This window comes from Lagopus leucura, unplaced genomic scaffold (assembly GCF_019238085.1).
Source record: "Lagopus leucura isolate 7727_CA_CO unplaced genomic scaffold, USGS_WTPT01 Super-Scaffold_100040, whole genome shotgun sequence".
NCBI lineage: Eukaryota > Metazoa > Chordata > Aves > Galliformes > Phasianidae > Lagopus > Lagopus leucura.
In genome coordinates this window covers 3,269,559-3,295,331 of record NW_024962289.1, presented here as the reverse complement: position 1 = coordinate 3,295,331, position 25,773 = coordinate 3,269,559, and the positions used below count along the sequence as shown (strand labels likewise).

Here is a 25,773-nt window from a genome sequence, read left to right as displayed (position 1 = left end):
CTGGTGATCCCCTCACACTTGGAGGTGGGAGAAGAAGCACGTGCTGCAGAGGGGCCCATAAATTGCTGTGGTCATTTGTCTGAGCCCACTGCCCCACAGAGGGACGCTCCAGATGCTTTTGCAATAGTGCTGCTTTGATAGCATTACCAGCAGTGTCCCTTATTAATCATGTTGCCACTAAACGTCCCACTGGAGCATTTGCTGATGCTGAGCTTTTCCAAACCATTCCAGTTTCCTCTGAATTTCGGGAAAGCTCAGTGAAGACGTCTGCAATGAAAGCAAACCTCACAACCAGGGAAAGGAGGGAAACAAACTCACGACTTGTCCTTTCCAAGGAGAGTGATTGGCTTTAGGGGAGGCACATTAAAAACAGAGAAGACAGGACACTTATCCTTCTATTTCTTAGCACAGCGATGTTTTGGTGCAAGGTGATCCTAATACAACCTAAGAGATCCTAATACAACCTAGCAGTGAATGCTGCTGACGGGACACCCCTATTTGCTCTCCGTATGGAGGCTTGGATGCTGTAAATGTTTTCTTGCTGGCGTTCGTGGCTTTTTCTTTTTGCATCGTCCATTGGAGTTTTAAGGACTTTGAAGGAGATTTTCAGCATGGTCCACTGCCAAGAGCCATCTCCCAGCTAGCTGCCTCGCTCATAAGTCAGTAGCTGACATTACAACAGCAGATTCTATCTGCAAATCCAATAATCCTCCAACTACCAAACATCGTTTTCCCCCGAGATTACTTTTGATGGGGAAGAACATCCTTTGCGAGGCAAAACATTTTATTTAGCATTTCAGCTAACAAAACACATGGTGCTGCTACAGCCCTCCCCGCAAAATCCATTTTCCAGCTCCACTCCTCGCTCAGCCCGCCTGCAAACATGGGAAGCTGTTAACACAAGCTGCCACAATTAACTCCCAGCATCTTCTTCACGCCTCAGACAATCCCGAGCTGCTTGTCATGCAAACAACCTGTGAGATTCATTCTCCTTGCAGGGAAAGGAGGACTAAATTACGGAGTTAAGTAGATTACTGGGGAAGGAGTCACACTCTGCAGCCTTATGAGATGATTAGACCCTGGGAAATCCATACACCAAATCCCCAGGCCCCCACAGTGCACATTCATTACCAGATTCTGGATAAACCGCAATCAAGAACCTTCCCCTGGCAGCACTGAGTGAATACTCACAAAGTTCCAATGAACTTTCATAGAGCCGTCCCCAAAAAAGGAGATTATATTGAAGATTTTAGAGGAAAAGAATCTCACGGCTGCATTCAGCAGCTCGGCTGTGAGACGCCTGTTCCTCTTCCCAGCCTTTGTGCAGCAGTGCTACCAGTGCTGCCATTGCACTGATGCTAAAGAAGCACCGCCGTCGCTCTGTGGGTGTGTGAGCAGCGCTGCCAGCATCAGGACCCAGAGCCTACAGAGGGCTGTTCGCAAATGAGACAGAGAGAAGCAGTTATCTGCCATGTGCATTCAATAAATCTGGTCTAACACAACTTTCCCAATCCAAAAGAGAGAAAAAAAAATATGATTTGCAGCAAGAAGGCCAGCTGCTCCAACAGCGATGGGGAGCATGAGAGACAGGCGGGGAGCTGCAGGAACAAGCTCCCAGCGAAGGCCCATTTGCCCCATGGTAGATGGGTGACCCCATCTCAGGACTCTCCCAGGAATACATGGACTGACATTAGGGAAACCCATTGCCCCAACGGTGGCACAAACGGGCAGCATTTGCCCCCTGCTAACATCTTCTTGCAATGAGTACTGGCTGCAGCAGCAGTCTGGGGAGAGGCTGTTCCACACATGTTCCAGACTTCACTTTACAACACACTTCATTTTCTTTTTAAAAGACTCCTATGCAGCATTATTCAGCAACCCTCCATTATCTGAAGAATTACAAATTCCCCATTTGCTCGATCTATATAAAGCAAAGGGCGTCACCCCATCAAGCGCTCGAAGGTGAGAGTTTGCTGCAAGCTCTCCCTCCCACCTGGGGTATTTTTACCAAAGCCACATTTTTAAAAATAGCTCTCAGAGAAAGTCTCTTATGCAAGAAGTTAGTTCAGGACTGCTGAAGTGCAGGCTGCCTGTATCCACAGAAACTCCACCACAAGGACTATTGCCTGCCCTGGGAGCTCAGCAGAGGCGCTGAGAATGGGAAAAAAAAGTCAGCAAAGTGGATCCAGCAGACAGCCTGGTGAAGGGGTCTCATCTGATGGATGGTATGTAATGCCCAGGTGGGGACAGCAGCACTGCACCCATTAGGCGACTGCCAGGCAGGCTGGCTGCTGCAGGATGGAACCAGCAAAGCAGAGCAATTCCTTGCAGCGATCACTGCACCAATTCCTGCCTCCATCTCTCACGACCACACGCTTTTTTTTTAGCTCTCACCTTCCAAGAACCTTGGCAGAAGAGCACAAACCCCGGAGGGAAAGCAGAACCGGCCACGTGAGCCCACAGAGATGGGAAGCCTGCCTAGAAGTAACACGTTTCCTGCCTTCCTGACATCCCTTTTTTTCTCAGCCGATGCTGAACGAAGGCTTCAGAAGGGTGTCCTCCCCATATCTCAGCCAACTTGTGTCTCAGGTGAGCCAGACCACCACCACACCCAGCCCTGCGCAGAGCCGAGCCAAAACTACCCCTTACCTCACGCTCGCTCCTCCCACACAAACCTTGCCAAATTAAGCAAGGAAGCAGACGACTGGAGCTCGTACATTGTAAAACCTGTCCAGTCATAACCCATAAAAATACCTGCATGCCCACCTACGGACATGTGCTGCTGCCACCAAGGGCCCCCTGCCCCCATTGGGTGCTGCTGGGGCTGGGATGCCGTTTCACGTCCAGATACACCCATCTGTAAACGCTGATGAGAAACATTCTGCTTTGTGCTAGAACCTGCAGGACTAAAGATGAGCACCAAAGTGCCAGCTGCACCCCTTGACCTTCTCATGCAATAGCACAGGAAAATCAGCTCTGCTGAACTGCTGCTCCCTTAGAAGATGAGCTCCAGCATTTGGTTCCTCCGGTAATGAAAACTAAGGGTCTTTCAAAAGGAAGCAAGCCACTCAGATGACCTGATCAGAGAATCCAGCCTTCCTTATCTCAGCTCCCACGGAGCAATCCCCTCTCCTGCAGGACTCCAGACTCACCAGCTCCCCATTCACTTCAAGCAATCAGCGGTGCGATCCTCCGCCTGCTTCACAATCCCAGCAGCAGCTCAGAGGATGCAGCCCAGGCTGGAGCAGGCCCAGGCATCCCGACACAGGAACAGCTTTTCATCACTGTGCAATGCTGGCTGAACTAAATCCAAGATATTCCACGATATGGTTTCTCTCCCAGAGCATTAACCGCTAAGATGTGTGTGCAAAAATGTTACGAATGCCCAAATGCAAGCAGCTTAAGTACACAGGAGAGCAACTTACTCTGCACTCATCTACACAACTGCATTCAACCACCAAAGCAATGAGCACTTGTGAAGTGCCACAGGTGATGGCAAACAAATGAAGCATTCCAGCACGTTAGGAGGTAGCACAGAGGACACAGCAAAATTCTGTGCACCAAATGGAAGTATTTGTAATAAACAAAGCAAACAGCAGAGCTACAAATAGTAACACTGGGAAGGAGGTGTGAAAAGGAAGAGATGAAGAACAAAGTGTGCAGCCCATGGAACAATAACTATGACCATGGTGGGGATGTACAGAAGAGAAAATGGAGCTCTCAATGAAGCGGGGCGAAACGCTTTCAGCATTTCATAAATTCACTGGCAGCAATAACAACAAAAAACAACACACAAAAACCCGTTTCCAGTCACACCAAAACTATTTACAAATCGAGGTCAAATTCGTCAAATAGTTCCAGGGCAAGAAAGAAAAATAGAACGAGGTTTGTAAAATGCAACGAGGGAGGGGCAGAGGAGCAACCACCACATCCCTCCTGCACAGCGCGTTGCAGGAACACATCCGGGCTTCAGAAAAGATGGATTCGACTCCTGCCTTGGAGTTTTCAAGGCTCAAATCTACCCAGTGTTGTGGTGATATCAAAAACCACGGGCAGTGGGGTGTAACATGAGGCAGGTCTCCCTCTGTTTCCTCTGCAAAACGCTGCTTGGCCCTGCCAAGATGCGGGCAGGACGGCAGGGCAGCGTGGTGCTGATGGAGCAAGCCATGCTTAGCGCCTGGAAGGCAGCCCCAAACGGAGCCGAATTCCTGGCAAGAAGAGTCCCACAGGTCAGAGCGAAGGAGAGCGTTCCAACGCCTCGACGTGAAGGGCAGGGAGCACTGGGTGTGAAGTCTGGCCTGGTTTGGGCAGCAGGCTGAAGGACGTGGGAAGCCGAGCAGGGCAGCACGCAGCCCCGCACCTGAGAACCGCTGCCCCGCACGGCGCGCCCCAACCCTGCGCTCCAGCGAGGGCTGGGGATCAACTTTAATTAAACACTGATCCAGCTCCCACGCCACCGCAGCATGTTCTCAAAACACTGCCCCCGAGTGAAGTCGTTCTGAATCAGAAAGCACAAAGAGGCACAAAAGCTCCAAATTCACAAATAGGAACCGAGCGCTCCTTCTCAGGACATTGGGAACGTCAGTGTTTACAGTGCTGGGCTAACAGCCTGCCCCAAACCAGCCCCTCTGAGCCACTTGGCACTGCTGCCGTTACTGGGGAAAGCCCAAACGTTGCCCTTTTCCCCCTCGTTTTTGAGCCTTTAATTCAGTATCGAGGAGGGAAATAAATAAAATGCAAAAAAATATGAAAACGCCAGAAAAACATTTGCTGCTCCTTGAGTGGGAATGAGTCACTTTGGCTCTGAAAAGGTGCTTTTCCAAAACTTTCTAGCAGTGCTGTTGCCTTGCTAATGCTCCAGAGCTGAACACAAAGCGCTGTCTGCTGGGATCCCCACAGACATTATAAATGCTGCAGCAATACAACAGGCAGCCCTGCAGGAGCTGGAAGCCTCTCCGTGTTACACACAGCCCATGAATGCAGCCAGGAGCCTCTGGTTGTGCAGAGCTTTCCAGACTCTCTGAACCTGGTGGCTCTTCTCTTGCTGATTTGGGAGAGTTATACAAACACATGTATAAAGGGACTGTGCTAAAATCCTAACCCTTGTGCTGCGAGGTCGTGCTGCACAAAGCACTCACCTGGTGGGGCGTTTTGTGGGCAGGGAGAACATGAAGCACTCCAAATAACAGCAGCACCACAGGCTCCCAAGTGCAGGTGAGCAGGGCAGGAGGGAGCAGTTATCACCTGCAGCCATTTCCCATTATCTACATCACACCCGATCTCAAGGCATGACATGGGAATTGCTCAGCTGAGGAAGTAAAAACGAGTTTATAGAAGTTACTGATATGTGAACACTCTACTCTGCCCAATAAACTCCCCCAGAGTGCAGCTGGCAAGGCCTCAGCTCAGCACCTGCCAAGCTGTTGGTATCACTGGGTGCTCTCCAGTTGAGGCTGCACAGCATCCAGCACCAAGCCCTGAACAGGCTCAGATCAGTTCTGCATGTTCTGCTCCAGGTGAGCTGACTCTACTCCCCTACAGAGGGATCTGGACAGGCTGATGGCTGAGGCCAACGGGATGAGCTTCAGCAAGACCAAGTGCTGCATTTTGCACTTCTGTCACACCCCCATGCACTGCTGCAGGCTTGGGGCAGAGTGGCTGGAAAGCTGCACAGGGATAAAGATTCTGAGGCTGTTGGTGGACACTCAGGTGACCATGAGCCAGCAGAGTGCCCAGGTGGCCAAGAAGGCCAACATCATCTTTGCTTATATCAGAAGCAGTGCAGCCAGCAGAGCAGGAGGGGACTGTCCCTCTGTACTCAGCTCTGGTGAGGCTGCACCTGGAGTGCTGTGTTCAGTTGGGCCCTCACTACAAGAAAGACATGGAGGCCCTGGAGCGTGTCCAGAGAAGGGCAGTGGGGCTGTGAGGGGTCTGGAGCACAGGTCTGATGAGAAGCAGCTGAGGGAACTGGGATGGGTCAGTCTGGAGAAGAGGAGGCTCAGGGGAGATGTTATAGCTCTCTACAGCTTCCTGACAGGAGGTTGTGGTGAGGTGGGGGTCGAGCTCTGCTTCCAGGTAACAGTGATAGAGAGGTGATGGCCTCAAGTTGCACCGGGGGAGGTCCAGGTTAGATATTAGGAACAATTTGCTCTCAACAAGAACGGTGATGCACCGGCATGGGCTGCTCAGGGAGGAGGTGGAGTCATCATCCCTGGAGGTGTTTAAGAAAGACTGGATGTGGCACTGAGGGTTGTGGCCAGTGGGCATAGAGGGGGTGGGCTGGGGTTGGACTTGGTCATCCTAGAGGTCTTTTCCAGCCTTCATGATTCCATGATGCTGTGATCAGGTGCATCCTGCAGACTCTGAACAGGCTTGAGCTTTGCATCGGTTGGGCTCCTTCAGAAGATTTCCAAGGCCGTAATAACCACCCGCCTCGTGAGCCATTCCCCTGGCAGCTCACTGCCCAACCAGCCCGTAACATTTCAAGCCCACATCCCTCCCTGTGCACACACCCACAGCACGGGCAGAAAGAACGGGAGATCGCCCTTCTGCCTCAACCTCTGCTCCCCACGGGGCTGAGGACAGCAGCTCTCCTGGGCTTCCAGTTGCAGCTCCCCATGGGCTGGGGGCACACAGGGCTGACCCAATGCACCCTGCTGCAGCCACAGTTTGCCAACACAGCCGGGTCCATTCACACCCAGCGGGCCTCCCGGGGACAAAGCTTGCTGTTCGTTAATTAAGCCTAAGTGAAAGGCAGCCTAACAGCATCCCGCTTCCATCGGTGGGTGCCTCAGCCTGCACTTCAAGTGCACCGCCGGCAGACCCAGGCTTTGAGAGCTCCTTGTAGGCACAGCCCAGCTGCCCAGCCTGCCCCAGCCCCGCCGGCCGTGTTGGATGTGCCTGGGAACAAAGGGGCTGCTGTGCTGAGCACTCCTGCCCCAGCGCGGGGCTGCGCCTGGAGAGCTCTTCAGCACTTCTCATCTCATTGACGTTTCCACGAGAGATCAGAGAACATATCACAAATCCCTAAATGCAATCCCTGCAACGGAAGGAGGGTGCATGCAGAAGCAGGGAGCTCTGCTCAGCCCCTGCACATCTGCACGTGGATGGCTGTGCACCTGCCTGGCGTGAGGACTTCACCTCGAGTGGGACCCGGAGCGCAGCGCGATGCCTCCCTGCTCATTAGCGATGCCCGGCAACGCTCAGCAGACAAAGCTCTGCAAACAAAGTGCAGGGGGAAGGGGAGAGAGGAGGAATTTTTTTTTTTTTTTTTTTTTTTTTCGGAAAAGAAAGGAGTGTGGAGGAATTCTCCATTCACTGATCTGTAGAATGCATTAATATCCTGAGCTGTTGGCACAGCCTCCCGCGCTCGGGGGACCAACAATGCGAGCAATGACTCCGAGTCTGGGATCCTCAAATAAACCACCCCTGCTGTCATGGCCACCGGGAAGGAGAATAACAGCCATAGGAGCTGACCTTCATTTCGTTGTTTCTCCAGACCCGACTGCTAGACCTCTGTTTGCCTGTTACTAGGATCTCCTGGCTGAAAAATGTAAGCATTTCCTACATGATACAAGAGGCAGTTTATTAGGTAAATAAACCAGGCCCCGAGCGGTCGCTTCTGCTTGGTAATGAGGAGGGCAGGGAAGGAGCAGACCTCCCCGCACCACCTAGAATAACCCCAATCAATGCTCTATAACTAACACCACATGCATATTTTTAAACAGACAGTTAATGAACAAGAGAAGGTCACCGCAGCCCGGCCAACTCGTGAGCAAAGCCATTTGCTCAGAAAACTATGGGCCATAAAAATCACAGCAGGCACTGTCGGCATCATATAAAACCGTCCATCCGTGGATGCAGAAAGCAGGTTAAAATAAGCATTTTCTGGAGGCTTCTTACAAAAGGAAGCATCGGGGGAGGAGGCGTTTGCAGAGCCAACCTCTGCCAAGGGCACAAAGAAGCAGCAAAGGGCACCCATGGGGACAGCCCACACCACTCCTCATCAGCCCATCCCCGGGAGCTGAGTGGTAAGTGGGATTTAATCACCAGGCAACGACCCAGGTAAAATAATTAAGGCCATTTTGCTCGCATGTCCTGTGAAAGGCTGCTGTAGTGAATGACAGCCAGTTTTAGGCTTCCCAGGCGTCATAAGAATCAGACAGTTATAGAAAGCATGGCTTGGAAAATGAAATTTCTGCTCAAATAGAGCAAACGGCACCACTTTCCTGCCAAAAAGGCAATGCTTGGTGCTTGTTGAGATAGATGATCACTGTGAAACAGCAGCTTCCGTGTTATGGGATGTCAGGGATGCTGCACATGACACCCATGTGGCACTGACCCCCCCGCAGGCACGCACAGCTTCACACCTGCAGCTGCTCTGCCGGTCCCAGTGCTCACCGGGACTACACAGCAAAGTCAGAGCATGAGCTGCAAAACAAACCCCTTCCTCCTTCCAGTCCCAAAGCAAAAAGTTTCAGATGCATTTAGGTGCAGGTGGGTTCCACTCTGCCAGCACTGCACAGGACGCTGCTGCTGCATGGTCTGCAGGACGTCCAGCTCGATGAAGTGTCCCTGCTGCAAGGAGTGACACCGTACTGACATGGCCACGCTGATGGCACCATGAGGGCTTAGGAAGCGGTGCAAACCTGAGCTGCAGCAGGGTTACAGGAACAGCAGCACACTGTGCCCATCGCTGCAGGACAGGGGGACACCCAACAGCACCATGTTCAGGTGCAAAGCATGCCTGCAGCCTTGGGCTGGTGCTGGCCCTCGGTGGGTGCCCAGCACCTACACATACACCTCCTTGGAAGCTCCATTAGGCTGCAGCCCCACCTTCCAGCTGTGTCAGAGTGATGTCAAAGCCATGGACTGCAATCTGCAAAAGCTGCACTTGAATACAGCACTAAATGGGGCTCTGACCACTCCACGCACACAGCCCTGTGCACAGCTCACCGTGCCTTCCCAAACCAGCCCAGATGTGCAACATGCTTTAATTAACACCCTTCTGGAAGCTTAACTTCTGCCATTTGAACGCTTTGGGATGAATGCAGCATGAACCTATCTGATTTTCTCCTTTATTCACCTAATTTTAAAGCGACATGGCAGACACTACCCCGAGGTCTGACCCCCTCAGGAGGGCAATCCCCTCTCTGCAGCTCCAAGCCTGCAGCTATCCCACCACTGCCTGTCCTCCTGCAAAACAAAGCTGTAAGATCACAGCCCCTCTTGATTTATAAACCCTACTTCTGGTGGCATCTATGCATCTCAGAAAGCCCTGAAGAGACAACATAAGTGCTTTGCCCCTCACAAGCCCATTTCTCCACTGACCACATCCTTTGTATTGTTGTGGCCACCAGTGCCCGGGGCGGGCAGTGCTGTGCTCCAGATGCAGCCCTGCTCCCTGCCCGGTGCTTTGGGTACAGCTGCACTGTGTGAGGCATGTGGGTCCCCCCAGTTTAGCTTCGCTGCAGCACAAGGTCCCCAGCCCAAAACTGTGCTGTATTCCAGCCCCAGTTCAGGCACTGCAATCATCAGTCGCTGAGCGTGCTTGGAGGGAAAAGGCAGGAGGAGGCGAGTTTAGCTGTACAAATTATCACATTTCAGCACCATTTTCAGAAATACAAATTTATGATTTAATTCTGCAACATGTAGCCTTGGAAACCTAGCTGTAAAGCAGTCGCCCTGGGATATTTCACACAATTCCTAGTGTGTTTTTTTTTTTTTCCCCATATTCAAACACAACTAATTGCTAGGCCTTTTGGTGTGATGGACAGCCCGGGCACACAGCCTGCCCAGGGGCTCATTTCACCACCAGCCTGGTACAATATTGTTACGCGGGCTGACAGCAGCTGCTCTAAATCTCCTGATAGGTATGAACAAGCACTGATGAAGTTGGAGCTGTTTGAACAGCTGCATATGCAAATGTAATTAAGAAGATGTCTGCTGCTGTTGGCTCTCCTCTCCATGCCCCCCTCTTCTCCCTCTCTGGCACATTAGGTGCTTCCCAATGGGGGGACATTCAAACTGGTTGCCACCTCCCAGCTTCAGGCCTGAACCTGTGCCTGATTTGTGCGCTGCAAATGAGTCCCAGAAGTGCCACTCTGCGGCTTCCTCTCCCATCTTTATGGTGCCTTACATGTGGGGATCAGCTCTCAAACAGCAGATCGTTTGGGAGTTTAAATGGGGTCTGAGCACTGCTGTTTTTTCAGCACGTTGAGCCAAGCATGTGGGCTGGGATGGGAATCACAGGGAACCAGGGTGGCTGGTGAAGCCAGGAGGAATGATGCTTACAGGGCTCCAAGTCAGTCCATTCAAAGCCAGCATCTCCAAACCTTGCTGTGTACACATCCCAGCACAGAGCAGCACGGAAGGCAGCAGCTCCTGCTGCACCCAGACCAGGGCTGCCTGCCCAGCAGTGGGGAGCAGAGCGCATCTGCATCGCTGCACCATGGAAGAAGGGAAAAAGTGATGTGAGCATTTCGAGCCTCTTTGATTAACCCCAGCAGGATGAAGGCTCCAGAGCAAACTGCAGAAAGACTAATTAGAGCATGAAGCTAAATGGTAAACAGGGTAGAAAACAATGGGAACGTTCTGAAGGGAAATCAGATCAAACAGAGCTAATCAGGTTAGGCTGGTAAGATAATGAATTTTCTAGACAAAGGAAGTGTGATAGATCCCATCCACGCAGACTTTGGCAAAGTGTGTGATACAGAGCCATGTGGGAAATTAGGAACTGAAAAAAAACCAGGGATTAGCAGAACTGTAAGGCCAGGAAGTGGTGAAAGGTGAAGCGGCGTTGAAAGAGCGATCGGGATGGATGGAGGTCACTGGAGGAGCTCCTCGAGGAACTGTCCGGAGGCTGATCTTATTAAATGGTTTTATTAATGACCTTGGCACAGAAAGTAAGTGTGCTAATGAAACGTGCTGACGACACAAAGCTGGAAAGCGCCATCGGTACAGAGCAGAGCTGGGAGTCCAAAATGGGTGACTGCAAAGACAAATGGAGAAGGCTGAATCTGACAGGACGGAAGGGGAAGGCACACACGTGGGACAAACACTGCGTTTTGCCATGAGCCAGAATGATAATGAACTCAGGTGGAAAATTCTTATGAATGAGAAAGGCGCAGGGAGACAACCAGAGCACTGCTGGGGCACGTCAGGCATGGAGACTTGTCTGAGGGAGGCAAAAATTCAAGTAGGAAGAAGCACAAAAAAAGGACTTGTCAGAACAGGGGTTATTTTAGTAGATTTAAATGTAATGATGCTCGTCCAGCCCCACAGACAAAGCAGGGGGTGAACGCTGAGTGACTATTCAAGGCACACCAGAACAAGGGATGCACAAGGACTAAATGAAGTATCCCTGACAAGTTTAGGCTGGGGATAAGTTTATGACCACTGTGAGCTCCCAATAGGAGTAATGGGGGGGAAGAAACGAGCTTGTTCTGGGAAATTTATCTTGAAGTGATGCTATGACCCAGAAGGCTCCTCCTGTCCTTCAGTGCTCAACGCAGTTACAGCAGCAGTGCTGAGCCCCTCACCTGGGCAGCAGGGCAGCAGGGCAGCAGGCAGCAGGGCAGCAGGGTAGCAGGCAGCTCCAGCCCCTGGTGCTGCTCTAAGGCTGTTGATGAGTGTTTAGATCCAGCATCTCTGACCAGCTGATCCACTTCAACATCTCAATGCGAGCGGTTTTAAGCCAAATGCTTCAATGAATGATACAGAATGCACAAGGAGGTGGCTCCTTTGGGCCTCCGAGCTACTGAAGCAGGGAAAGGCCGTTCATATTTTGGGAAAACAAGATGGTAAGACAGCAAATAGAAGTCTCAGAATGGCTCAGCACCAAAACCGCCAGGCCTGTTTCAAAAGCTGTCCTATTAACATAATTAACGAGCCCCATTTCTGCCACATCCCTAAGCAAATCTGCTTTGAGATTTCCTTGGTGTCTAATGAGACGCAGCTCCCCCATACTCTCCCCCTCAGCGGGACCCTTAATTGGGTCTCAGTGCTAACGAGGACACACGGCCAGGTGGACCTGGAGGAAGCACCTATCTCTGTGACCTCCACCTCCTGCCAATGTCAGCCCCGCTCAGCTGTGGGCACAGTGGGGTGAGGAGGGGGCACAGCAGCATGCCCCCCACAGCACACACAGCATGCTGCTGGCACTGCCCTTCCCCAGGCTGTGTTATCATGTGGAGCAAAAAGGAGCTGGAGCAGAGGAAGAAATCACTCCTTTGCAAAGTTTTCTCGCAGCGGTAACGGCCCAGAACAAGCTTGTCAACACATCAGAGCTTATGGGAGAAAATAAAGAAGGGGAAAAATATAAAGCAGGAAAATACAGCTGCCAGGGCAAGGATTTGTCCCATCCAGGAGGCTCTGAGCCGCTGCAGGGGGGAGGAATCCCAGAAAGGAGCAGGCAGGAAAGGCTGACCTCATGGCACCGACTGCAGTGCTCCAAAAAAAGGACAGCACTTGTTCCTGTGAGCACACGGTGCATGTCAGGGGAACAAACCCGAGCGACTGTTTGCATGGCCCTGACTGCAAATTAAACCCATGGCAAAAATCAGTAATTAGAGCAGGGCGGCAGGAGAGGCCTGGCATGCATGAATCACAGTTCTTTAGGAGAAACCTTGTGCAGTCTGGGTATCCTGCTTTAAAACTAGGAGACCTCCTGAGAACTCACACTGAGTTCACTGGGGTACTGGGGTGATGGGGATAAGCTCAGGGCCAGGAGCTGCCACAGTGCTGCAGGGGCTGCGGGACGGGGGCAGCGGGAGGCGGCTGGATTGCATTGCCATCTGGTGGAGCAGGGGAAAAGGAGACGGATGGGAGCTGTAATCTGCGTGCTGTGTACAGACATGGGTGGTGCTGAGGTACCGTGCTGCAGGTGGGAGCTGATGCTGGAGCCAAGGGAGGCTCAGTGCTGCACAGGATGCAGCCCGGGGCCGGGAGCACTGACAGCAGCAGTCGGGGCGGTCCTTTTCCTCTCCACACATTTTTTCCTCCTAGGAACAGGAATGGATGAGATCACAGCTAGGCTACCTCTACCAAGAAAAAACAAAACTACGGAGGGATTTGAGGGGATCGCACTGTGAAGGGACAAAGCCGTGTGCCACGTCATCAGGTCTGTTCAGCTCAGGGTTTGTCTGGGGCACATTTGTTTTTCCCCCAGCACCTCAACTTGAATCACACTCCCAGTTGTTTGTTATTATACTTCTATTTGTTTATTTTTAAATGCAGTTCTTCAGAGGACATCCTGAGGGTTGAAGCTTCTAATAAAAACGTTATTGAGAAATGATTAACGAGCGTTGTTCTGCACAGCAAACCCCAAAGGTACACGAGCTGGGAGAACACGGGGGCAGGCAGACAAACCCAAAGAGCCGCTGGTAAAACGGCTCGGATGGCACAGCCAGGCCTGGAGCAGGCAGCCCAGCAGCTGATGGATGACTTGTGTGTATGGTTTGGTGAAAGCTGCGGATGAGTTTCGGAAATCTCAGCAATATGTTCGCCCTAAGATCCCTTCTCAATGCCCAGCAGACGCTGAAAGGAAATAAAACAATGCCAAGCAGAGTGCAAGCATTTGCCTGCAGATGACTGATGATTTTCAGCAATAATTTCATAAATGAGGCACATAAACTATTCCATGGCCATTCTTGCACTGCCATCAATGGGACTTCCACTGCCACCAGCACAGGGCTGCCCGGGGACACCAAGGGAGATGGGCCCATGCTGGGCAGCCTCCATGGGCAGCGTCCCAGGGTGAGACTATCAACAGCTCACAGAGAAACGTCACTGCAAATAAGCTGCAAATGCAACAAGGCATCCGACACAACCTGGAGGCTTCAGCCAGGAGCGTGGGGCTGGGCTGCAGCTCCAGGTCGGTGCTCCCTGCTCTGCAGGATGTCACACCCATCCCTGAATCTGCCCCAAAGCCTCAAGTGGTGCTTGCATGAGAGCAAGACATTGAAATATTGATGGGAATTGGATTTCATCAGCAATACTTTGATTTTATTATTATACTGGCTGCTAACAAAGAACGCCCATTAATGTGTTACATTCCTGCTCATAAAAGGGTGATTATTCCACTGCTCATGCCAGAGTGCTGTGCTTGGATCCGCAGCCCATTCCTCCAATACATCCACTCATTGGGGAAAGAAAGAAAAAGACGTGAAGATTTCAAGTGAGGAAACATAGGAAAAGACACTGGAGCAGCACAGATCTGGGTCAGGACAGATGTGGGGAGCAGGACTGAGCATATTATTGCTGTGCAGTGCAGAAACCAAAAGTTACTGATGGCTTCATCAATTTAAGCAGTGTTAGTGGAGAAATGCACTCTGAGAAGTCACCTGGCAGATGCCTGCCTTCCTGCTGCTTGGCTTTGTTCAAGAAATACTCTTGTGTATGTGGAGGGTTTTTCTGGACTTCACACACCTGGCACTGAAAATTGCTGGTTTAAGGGTGGAAAAGGGATGGGAAGAATGCCATCAAAGCCTGCATCTTCCAGCATTACTGTTCTGAAACTCATGATTAGGCAGGGTAAAACAGCTACTCGAGGCAACATAGTGCTCACATATATCCAAACTGTTATGCAAACACAGGAAGACCTATTGGAGCAGACAGAGCAGACATGAAGAGGCATCATTTCTCACCACCCTTTAAAGAAAAATGTTTTTCAATGCAGAAAGGGTGAGAGAGGTCACCCCTGAGGCATCCAGCCTGGGATCCTCCCAGCCTTCATCTCTCCCTCCTCCTCCTCCTCCTCCTCTTGAATTCCCCAGCATAGCCCGCATGGCCTTTAGAGTTAAAGAGACAGGCTCATTATCTAGCAGCATTGTTGGGCTCTGCATTTGCATTAAGAGCCCAGAAAGGGGGAGAAATACCCAACATGCAGAAGCCATTCCCTGCAGACAGCCTCCTGCCCCACTGTGGGTGCAGGTGCAGAAATGGAGGGGCTGCACAGGGCACTTGGCATCATCCAAGTCCAATTATTTTTAAATCAAATCGATCTTGAGTCAGCATCAGAGATCTGAAACAAACGATCAGTCATGAACTCTGCAGACACATCTTCAGCTCTGCCTGTAGTTGGAATATGAGAAATCGGTGACAGTGCCCTGATGAGTTCACTTTAACCTCTAGAAGAGACCACAGATTTCTATTTGCTCCAGCCAAGCTTACAACAAGCTAAACGTGTTGGAGAAGCAAATCAGTCCCTCAAATATACCCTCAGGGCCTGAGGGACACCTCCCTGCTGCTGAGCTGGTGCCCTCACTGCTCTGCTTCACCCAGCTTGTGGCCAAGCCAGTGTGTCTTCTGCCATCACCCCCAGCACTGCAACCTGTACGCAGAACCTGCTCTCACCGATGGGAAAAGCACTGCCTTGCTTTAGCTATGAAACAGGCAGCCTGGCAGAGCTCTGCTCGCCTGCGTGCAACTCGAAGTATCACTAGTGAGGATTTCATGTCTGGCAGCTCCGAGTGCCACTGGGTTGGGACACATTCCTGCAGGACACCACCAGGAACGCCCTGCGGCACCACTCCCTGCTGCGACTATTTCTTCTTTCTGGTAGCTAGCAGTTTTAAACCTCATCAACATGGACCACACGAATTACACACAGTTCTACAGTGTCCCATCAGAACATTGTGCAACACCAGAGCGAAATGGCGCAGGGAAGCTAACAGTACCGACACACAGAGAGCCTGCAGCACTGGCTGAAGGCACACAGAGGTTGGAGAGATGGCTTCCTCCCTTCATAGGAAATCTTCCTTGGGAGAAGCACAGCACACAGCCTCGGGGCATGACTTGTTCCATTGCCATTTAGTAACAGCATGGGATTTGTGCTCATTTCCTACCGCAGGACGTTGACTTTCTGTCCACCATCTTCACGTGCCGTGTCTGAGTGCGAAGCTTGCTGTCCGTGTTCTCCACCAGGTTCGTGAGGTCATCGATGATCTCTGGGGAAACAGAAACACAGCATTAACCCGAGCCCCTCAGCACTGAGGCTCCAGGAAAAAGCAGCTGCACCTCTTGGCTTCCCAGCACGACAGAGCGCCACAATGTGAGGGCTGGGCAATGCCAGGCAAGAGACTGCAGCTTCAGATTCAGCTGGAAGGGACAAAGCTGCAGCCTGCTACAGCAAGACCGGCCATCCAGTACAGGAGGATGGGAAATCTGAACTCTCAGTCCCTGGAAGACAGCATCTCAGCGCTCAGAGCTCACTTGGCTGCTGTGCAGTCATTGCAATGAGAAGCACTGTCTTCCTAGACGCTTTTGGGAGCACTTGGTGAGATGCCAATCAAGAGTAGGGGAGGATGCAGTGCAAGCCTCACCCTGTTCCACTGATTGGAAGTAGGAATGGCAGCGCTGCCTGCAGCCCACATGGTCCTTAGGAGAAAGGAAAGTGAGCAACATTTCCCCTACATCCATTTCTAAGAAAGGGGAAAGGAAATTTCAAGGCAACCCGCCTCACACACCTAACAGCTTTATTTGTGTCACAGAAACAGGACCGGGTAAAGGCTCAGACCAAGAGCCTGGTGGGCTGATTGATTGGGGGTTTCTGAACTTGTAATACGAAAAGCCACACTGGGGCACCAAATTTCCTTCTTGCTGACTGTGATGCTTAAATCAAGTTGCAATATGCAGATGGTGCTTGTTCCTGGGAGCACAAACCCAAAGAGTGGTTTTCTATCTGCAGGTAGGAATGATTTTGTGCGCGTGAAAAATTGAGAGGAGGACAACAGCCACAAACTGAATGCTATTGCAAAATGCTTTCGTCTGGTTACACACCCAGCACTTTCCCTGCTATTGATCGCTGTCCTAGTGAGTCTCGTCTGTCTTTTTGGAGCAGGTTATTCTGTGCTCCTTCAAACCTGACTTTGCAGACATCTATGCCAGGAGCAAGGTGATGGCACTGATGGGACCCCCCTCGTGCTTCCAAACCCTGCTGGCAGCTCCAGGTATGGACCTCATGTCTGCAAGGGATGCAAGCACAATGCAGCACCAACTTTGCAGCATCAGCTCCTGCTCCAACAGCTGCACCCTGTGCTGAAGTCAGAGGAAATTTCAACCATGTTTTACTCTCCTGGAGAGTTAAGAGAATTAAGCACAGTCCTCCTAAGAACGCCCCTCCAGCCTGCCCCACAGTGCTGCAGCATCTCCTGTGCCCAGTTCCCAGTTCAGGTGTTCATCCTCCTTCACTCCCACCCAACTTTCCCAAGTCCCACATCCACAGGGCAACAACATTTTGAGGAAACTTTATCTGTTCCGTGTGATTCAGCACAATGGGAAAACCAGCTCAGCTCTGCCTGCAGGGCGGGCTGCTGTGGCTGCCTCCGAGTGAAAAGAAGTGCCGAAAGTTCCCATCGCCGCCAAGGACAGCACGATAAGCACGCCTGGGAAATGAGAGCCTTTCCCTTGCCAGCTCCGACCAGACCCTCCTTGGAAAACATCCTGGCACACAGACCACAGCTAAATGATCACAGATGCACACAGGAACGCTTTCTGTCATTTCCAAGCCCAAAGGGTCTCAGCGGGGACCGTGCCTGGAGCAGACCCACCTGCACGCTGCTCCTGCCCCAGGCACAGCACCCAGCAGCACAGCACTGGCACCACAGCCAGCCCTGCCCTGCCACGCTCCATCCGTATGGGGATTAAAGGATTCTTCCCTGCTACAAAGCCAACAGAAGGCAACAGCAATGCAGGCTGTGCAGAAGCAGTGATGGATTCTTAGGTAGGCAGAGCTGCTGCCACAGCAAACCCCCAGCTAGGAAAGCCGTAAGAGCACTGAAGACCTTTGGTGGCTCTCAGTATTGCTCCTTGGCGTGACCCACAGCTCCTCTGCAAGAATCACCTTTGGGATGGAAATTCTTCTATTAGCTCCCATTCACCTGACCACGCAATATAATGAAAATAGACAGAAAAGTGAGGAAAGCAAAGGAGAGAGGCTTCCCCTCTGCGAGGGAGCAGGGAAGCAGGCTGAGGGTTGAAAGGCTGCCAATGACCATACAGAGGACATTTCTGTCACACTGCACTCCAAACCACACTGAAACCACTGGCACAGGCATAGGCACAGCCCTACAGGGATCCCAAGGCAGGAGGCAGAACCTCTGGCATGAGCCTGGCACTGCAGCAGTTAGCAGCAGGAGTCCCATGGCTGCCGCAGGTGGAGCATGGGTACCTGTGCTCTGGGGCCAAGGGCTTATGCTCAAGTGATTATGAACATTAAGGCTACAGCAGTAGATGTTATTCAGCAAAGTAAAAGCACCTCCAGAGCCAGGATCCTGAATCCATCAACCAGACAAAGCCACAGCTGTTCTGCCCTTCACGGCCAGGAGCTGCAGCCCCAAGCAGTGCATCTGTGGGCAAAGGAAACAGCAAAGCAAGCAGTGATAAGACAGAGTAGGTTGCTGTATTTTGAAATATTAGACCTTTGGAGGCATATATTCTGAAAGATTTGACTTTTGGGGGCCTATGTCCTGAGCTCTGCCCTCTCCCTCTGCAGCCAGGAGCAGCAGAATGCTGCAGGCATTTCCTTGCCCTGCACAGGAGGAACCTCCTCCCATGGGGAGAACCAGGCTCCCTTCCTCCCTGCCCTCACACATGGTTTTCCATGATATTCTGCTTTATCTAAAAAACCTAAAAAGCTTCATTTGATTTTGGTGACCCCTCCCTTGGGTCACACTCGCTGTCTGTGTTGTAGGGAACCCAAAAGCCAGGCACCAAAGGAGCCCACAGGGAAACACACTCGGCCTGGGGTCTGTGCTCTGTGGAGCAGCGTGAATGGCCAAACATCTCCTTCCCAGAGCTTTCTTTGGTGGGTTCACAATTACAGACTGTTCAATAGCATTTATCAATGAGTAACCCATCTCCATGGTATATCCCACTGTGAGTATTGGAGGACTGCAGTCAGCCTCAAGAAAAACACAGAGAGAGCTGAAGCCATAACATTTTATGCTATGCAAAAAAAAAAAAAAAAAAAATACCCTACAATAAGGCTGGAATTCAGCACAGCAGCCAAGCAGCCTTTCTCCCTCCATCAGGTCTCAGTGCTTCAGGAGGAGGTAAATACCAAAGAAATGAATCATATATTGAACGCCAACCTCTGTATGTCCAAACCCCGTAATTACATGGTAATAGGAAAGCAAGCATTGTTCAAGATGCCAGCGGTATGAAGTGAAGATTACAACTAATGGAAGCACATCAGAAACCCAGAGCACCTTTGTGCAACGTGCCAGCTGCAACGTCAAGGCAGAAAGGAGAGAAACAGTGACAACCACAGCACCAGGAACGGGAATTTCTCTGCACCTCTGCAGACAGCACCTGGTTTTCCAGGTCTGCTCAGCTCCAGGAACCCCACATCACTGCCCTCACACCAACCTCTGCCCTGCACTACTCCTGCACACTGTTGCTTCCCATGGAGCCTGCTTCCAGGATGAGCCCTTACCCACCTTTCCCAGCTCAACCGATGATATGTCATCTGTGCTTTGGCAGAACTTCATAAAATACTTCTCTAAAAGGAGCAAACCAATGTGTTCCTATTTACATTTCAGCTTTCTGCTGCTCTGCTAATTTCCAGGGGTTTGATGGTGTCTGGGCCAGCTGGGTTCTGAAGGGCTCTTCATCCCAGGAGGGATGGATTTGTAAAGAAGCAGGGGGAAGAGGGGAAGGGGAGGAGAAGAGGAAGAGAAGGAAAGCGGAAGGAAAGAGGAACTAAAGAGGAAGGGGAAAAGGAAGGGGAAGGGTGAGGAGAAGGAGAGAGGAAGGGGAAGGGAGGGGAAGAGGAAGAGAAGGGAAAGAAAGGGGAAAGAAAAGGGAAGGGAAAGGGAAGGGGAAAGTTGTCTCTGTGTCCAGCCCTGACACTGCCATGCCAAACACAGCACCTCATCCTCTCGAAGGCAGCCATAGTTTGGAATTGCACCCTGGTGAGCAGGAGCAGCTCCAGGCCATCAGCTGCAGAAGTGCTCACCGGGTTTTTCACAAAGAGCAGAGCAGAAAACAAACAGCAGCACCGATTCCAGCAAACAGTTATTAGTGAGAGTTATTTTAAAAGCGCACACTGAGAAGTTTTCCCTTTTCCAGCTGCTTATTTTGTTTTATTAGAACAAAACCCATGGACATTAATTTTAGTTGTACTTAATTGAATAATTTCTCTGGGGAATAGTTTGGGGCGAGTTTGCAAGAGCCCCTTTCCAAGAGCCATTACTAATTGGCATATACCACCGTGTCAGTGTGCCAACCAAAACAGTGCACTTTAATGTTACTGGAAGCGTTCTCAGCCCAGATGTGTTGAGAACTTGCAGTGATATAAGGCAGGCAGTAACTCTGTGGATGTGATAGAGCTCTTGCAGCATCCTCTGCCAGTTATCTGGAAGGAGATAAGTCTCCTTCAGCAAAAGCATCTCAACGCAAAGCCAGGTCATCTGTTCCTCCCTTTTCTTCCCAGCAAGTTGTATGGCCTTCAGTTGCACCAGGGGAGGTTCAGGTTGGATATTAGAACAATTTCTTCTCAGAAAGAGTGGTGATGCATTGGCACAGGCTGCACAGGGAGGTGGTGGGGTCACTGTCCCCGGGGGCATGCAAAAAGCATGGATGTGTGGCTCTGAGAGATGTGGGCAACAGAGGTGCTAGGACAGCTGGACAGGATGATCTTGGAGATCTTTTCCCATCTTCCTGATGGAAATTACTCTGTGATTCTCTAAGGCACCATTCCCTTTACTCACCGTGTGCAAGGCTGACAAGCACGGTCACCCAGTGCAGCACTGCTGAATGCTGCCACCCGTCCCTGCAGCACGCACTGCTCCACGGGAATGGCCATCATCCTGTGGATGATCTGTATTCTCATCTGGAATCTGAGCACTCCAGCTATACAGAGGTGAAGATGTATAGGCCACACTCTCAGAACTTCCAGCAAAGTTGTAGGTCACAGGGACAATGCTGTGGAACTGCTTTTTGACAGACTCAGGGACTGAACAACAGCCATTAATCGGGCATCTCTAGGAAAGCCCAGAGCACAACAGTGCTGGAAGCTGCTCACATTCATACAACAACAGCCTGCCAACCAAAACACATCTCCTGTTGCGGCAAGTTTGTTTTGTGGAAGCCCACAGCACGGCATGTAAGGACAGAAGCTAATTCCAGCTCTGCTCTTGTTTATTTTCCCCTGATCCAAAACCTAAGCACAATTTCTAAAACGCTGCGTTCAGGACTTCTGCATGACAGCCACCTTCAGCTGTGCTGCCTGGAGGCAACCCCACAGAGCAATGGGGCAACAGGAGAACCCCACGAAGGGCCACCCCATGCACATGGACGACCCCAGCAATGGGGCATCCTGAGTTTCCCAAAGCTCATTTCTCACAACATGCCTGCAGAACAGCCCCAGCTCTAACGCAGCTCAGAGCAGTGATTATAAATGGCTGGGGCCAGAATTCCTGGGGCAAGAGCAGGGAATTGGTTTTTCACACACAGGGTTGTGAGGCACTGGAATGGGCTGCCCAGGGAGGTTGTGGATGCCCCCTCCCTGAAGGCACACAAGGCCAGGCTGCATGTGGCTCTGGGCAGCCTGGTCTGATGGCTGGTAACATGCACACAGCAGGGGGTTGAAAAGAGATGATCTTCGAGGTCCTTTTCAACCCATCCCATTCTATGATTCTATGGCTGTACTCCAATGGGATCCATTCGCAGGCCGCGGTGCCCAGCAGGATGCAGGCAGCTAGCCCTGCACAAACTCAAGGAGGCTATGTCCAAAACACACAGCTGAGCCATTCCCCAAGTGTTAACTCCAGCACTGCTTCCAACCTGCCACAATTTTCAAGGCTTAAAAGTGAGTGAAACACTTCATGGCTGCCACAGTCCCAAAAATGAGAGTTCTTTAACAACTGGATATGAAGCGCTCTGCATTTTGAAGCAGATTAAGGGAGACTGGAAAAAATGACCAGTGGTGTACTAGAGACCAAAAACCTATTACATGGAGTGCAACTTGAGGAGCCAAAAGGGAATACCGCTCAACGTGTTGATGTGATGCTGACTTTAGGGATGGGGTTAAGCACTGCAGGTTCCTTCCCTTCCAATTCCATTCATTTTCTGAGCACGGGGCAGTGAGCTCATGGCACCCAGCATGAAGGACACAGCCACACCACAGCTTTGGCACAGCCACTCATCTTCACCCCCAGAAAAAGGAAGGCTCTGTTTGCTTCTTTACACTAAAATATGCTATAAAACAAAACTGCCATTTTAGCAGCCATTGGTGCTGGGACCAAGCCAACCGAGCATCACAGCACCCAGCACAAGGGCACCATGCTGCGGCCAGCTGCATGGCATTATCCTCTCAGATCACTAACAAGGAGGAAAGACACTTCAGAATTGGTCTATCAATCACAAGAGGAACCAGCAAACTTGCAAGTGCTTCATAGCCACAGTATTGGAAGCAGCTGATGGAGCTCAGGTCAGTCCAGGCACCTGGGACTCATCTCCTGCTGACACACTTCATTGGGCTCCTCTGAAATCAGTGCTGAATGGAGGCAATTAGCAATGGGGACGCAGCAGCTAATGGCTCAGTGCAGGTACCAGGAACCCGCTGAGCTGCAGGGCAACAATATTCACTGCAGTGCTGCTGCAGCATTCCTCCTGCTCCTTCTCACCTCAGTCAGGTCCAACACTTGAAAAACGTTTCTGGAATGGACAGCTCAAAAACCCCACATCTGCAGCCATGGAAAAAGCTCTGCTTGCTTCCAGAAGTGCTTAAAACAACAAGGAGGGTGGAAGGACAACTTCCACAGATAAGGTGACCTGACAGCGCTGAGTCCCAGCAGCCCCAGCTCATGCTTTGCTTCCTTCCCCCCTCCTTGCAGCCAGCGCCAGGCCAACTCTCCCCATGCCTCCCATGGATTCCTGCAGATGTGGCTGTGACTGAGCAGCGTTTGGTGTGGCCACATGCCCACGGGTTTGTGCCGAGCCAGGGGAGGCTGCTGCACAGAGGAGCCCTCACCCAGCTGCTCCTCCACGGCCTTCTGCTTCCCCTGGTTCATCCGTTACAAGGACCACGAGTGATTAATTGGCACAAGCTGCAGAAAGCAGAGGGCTCGGTGCCACTCCGCAGCGTGCCTGGAGGACACTTCACACCACCGTGGCGAAATGCTGCTTTCACCTCCGTGCACGACTTCTGAATTCCTGCGTGACAAACTCCAGTGCAGGAAGGAAACCTTAAGCCTCTACTTTATCAAGCTGCACAAATACACAGTTTATCAAACCGAAGAGATTACTGCTGCTTACTGTGCTGCTTTTGCAGCTGTTTGCAGGCCAGCACACTGCCTTCCTGCAGCCGAGTGCAAGAAAATAACTGTGCGTGCATGGTGTAAGTCATTATTTCTAATTACTTAATTTACATCTTGTTTGTTTGTTTGTTTTAGAAAAAGTACTGGTACCAGGAAAGGTGTGAAAGATCGGGAAAAGCCCAAAGGAGTTTTTGCTATTTGTTATTGCCATTTCTCAGCACACTGGTGCCCAGCAGCTGCCCCATGGCACGGTGCAGAGGCAGCGCTCTCCCTGACAAGGATGGATACCTGCAGAGCACAGATGTGCCTCCACTATTGCTAAACCCAGGGTCTGCAGGGGCCTCCTAAGCCTGATCAGAAGGGAACACCAACGGGTTATCTGTCTCCCAGTTTAAACCAACACGCTGTTTCACTTTGCAGCCCCAGTTTTAATAAATCACAACGCCGAGCCCTGCTCTCTGCCTCAGTATACTCCTCCTGCAGCCAAGCAAGCCCTGCCCTGTAGAATCTGCCCTTTCTGACTTGGGAGGCGAGGAGCTCTGCTTTCGGACATCTGGTAGTAAGGGCTCCTAAGGTCTGATCTTTCCATATGGGCTGGGAGAAAGTGAAAGATGTTTTCATCTTTTCTTTAAAAGGACAATGAATGCTTGCTGGATCATTTCCAACCCAAATAATTCCGAAATCCAAAAGGATATTAATTGATAGATGCATTGTACAAATCTTCCTGAGCACAAAGGATTGGATTCAATGGCCTGGCCGAGGCCATTGTGCCTCGCTCTAAAAAAAAAAAAAAATGTTTTGCACACCATTATACCCTTTCCCAATTCATTCATGCTTTAGAGAGAGGGATGTGGATGCTGATGAACAGCCGCTGCAGTCGCCTTGCACCACCTGGACCTTCCAGCGAGCAGGAGAACCCTGGGAACGAGGATAAGCCCATCTGCAGGTCCCCTCTGAAGACTGTGCAGGGCTCAGTTTGTCAAATCAGAAAGAAAGAGGCAGCACAATCAGCACCTTCATCAATTAATATGGGAAATCGGGACTCGGCTCCAAGCGAGCCCTCCCCATTCTCCACCCACCACTGCAAAGCTGTATTCACCGTTTGAGCAGAAACAACAGCACAGCCATCCCTTTCCTGCACTATTTCTGCAAAGATTTGATTATTTGATACTTTTACAGAGTTTATGAAGCGTTTTCCATGTGCAGAAACAGGTGCACTGAACACCAAAATGCTACCTGCACCCCGGCCAAAGATGACACGCTTTTAAGTCCCCAGATCTTGAAGCTGAGCCTGGCTGCTAGCAGCAGTATTTTAAGACTTCAGATGTGAGGCTCTGGGCCTCAATCTTAAATTATTTTTTCAAACCCTCTTAAAACACATTTAATCCTTTGTTTTCTTTCTAAGGAGAAAGGTTTCACATCTGGACTGTCAACCTGCATTCCAAAGCATTAGCCTGGCGAATTAAAGCGGCCGAGCTGTAAATCTCCAAGAAGAGAACTTGTCAGGGCAACAGCAACTCAGCATTAACCCTGGGCCCAGTTCAGCAGGAAAGCAAACAGAAAAAAGCCCAAACAATGCAGAGAGTCCCAAGACAACAAGAAATGAATCTCACTGCCCAACAGAGCCAGGTGCCCGTACCTGTCTCTTCTATGAAACACAAAAGCCCACAGAGAGATACCCCCAGTTCCATGGGTAGATTGTGCAGGTTGACCTCTACAGCCACCACCAAATGTCTTGAGAAAACTGCAGCCTTCTTAGAGCTGGCCTTTAGAGGAGTCAGTGCTTCATCCCCTCAAACTCCAAGAGAGCCAAGGTCCTTCAGCTGCCATTTCTCCTGGGTCTGACAGGAAAACTGTCACAAAGCAGAAGGGAAGCAACAAGAGCTCCAGAGAATGAAACTCTTACAGCCACGTCTCAATAGGAAGCAAAACTTCAGCAGCACAGATGGCACCTGTGGCAAGAGGTTGTAGAATGGTAAAAACATAAACAGAAGTATCAGTCTCACCAGTGCCCTCAGGATAACAGCACACCACTGAAGCATCTCAGCTAACGCAGCACAGTGTGAACGTAACACTTGTTGAACACTGCACCATTTATTCATTCAGATTTGTAGATGAGCTGCTAAAAAGCAAATTCCATTTTTGTTGGTTTTTTTTTTTTATTCATTTTAGAGTGAAAAAAGCTGAGCTGGGCTCCCGAGGAGCCTGCAGTCAGAGCAGCCCATCCCCAGCAGACAGCTGGGTGACCACGGCCGGCTGGTTAACTCTCGTGTCAGCACTCCGTTCACAAAACACCCTGCAGTCCAACTCAATTATTTCTTATGCTTTCTATTGAAGCACTTTATTAAATCTCTCTTCCTACCAACCGCACAATTCGGAGCTTTGTTTTGGGCTCTGCAGATTACTTCGTTCCTTCAGCTCTGGTTTCCTGACCCCTGCACCATGAGCTCTGCTGCACCCTCACCCTGAGCACCTCAGCAGATCCCTCCTCCTCCTTCCTGTCTGGTTCCTA

The 25,773-nt window shown here is 50.9% G+C and overlaps 1 protein-coding gene across 4 annotated transcripts in view; it reads right to left on the bottom strand.

Moving 5' to 3' along the window:
• The window catches only part of STX8 (syntaxin 8), a 78,390-nt gene that overhangs the window by 13,002 nt on the left and 39,615 nt on the right, over window positions 1-25,773 (bottom strand). The window contains exons 7-9 of one of the 4 annotated variants that reach the window (XM_042883871.1): window positions 15,846-15,947; window positions 12,874-13,001; window positions 6,106-10,990 (exon numbers count right to left, since the gene is read on the bottom strand). In XM_042883871.1, coding sequence (XP_042739805.1) covers window positions 10,871-10,990; window positions 12,874-13,001; window positions 15,846-15,947 — 350 coding nt within the window. In that variant the 3' untranslated portion in view covers window positions 6,106-10,870. Of the gene's footprint in view, window positions 1-6,105; window positions 13,002-13,489; window positions 13,537-15,845; window positions 15,948-25,773 lie in introns of those variants that run through there. The other 3 variants (XM_042883869.1, XM_042883873.1, XM_042883872.1) reach the window with 3 other exon arrangements.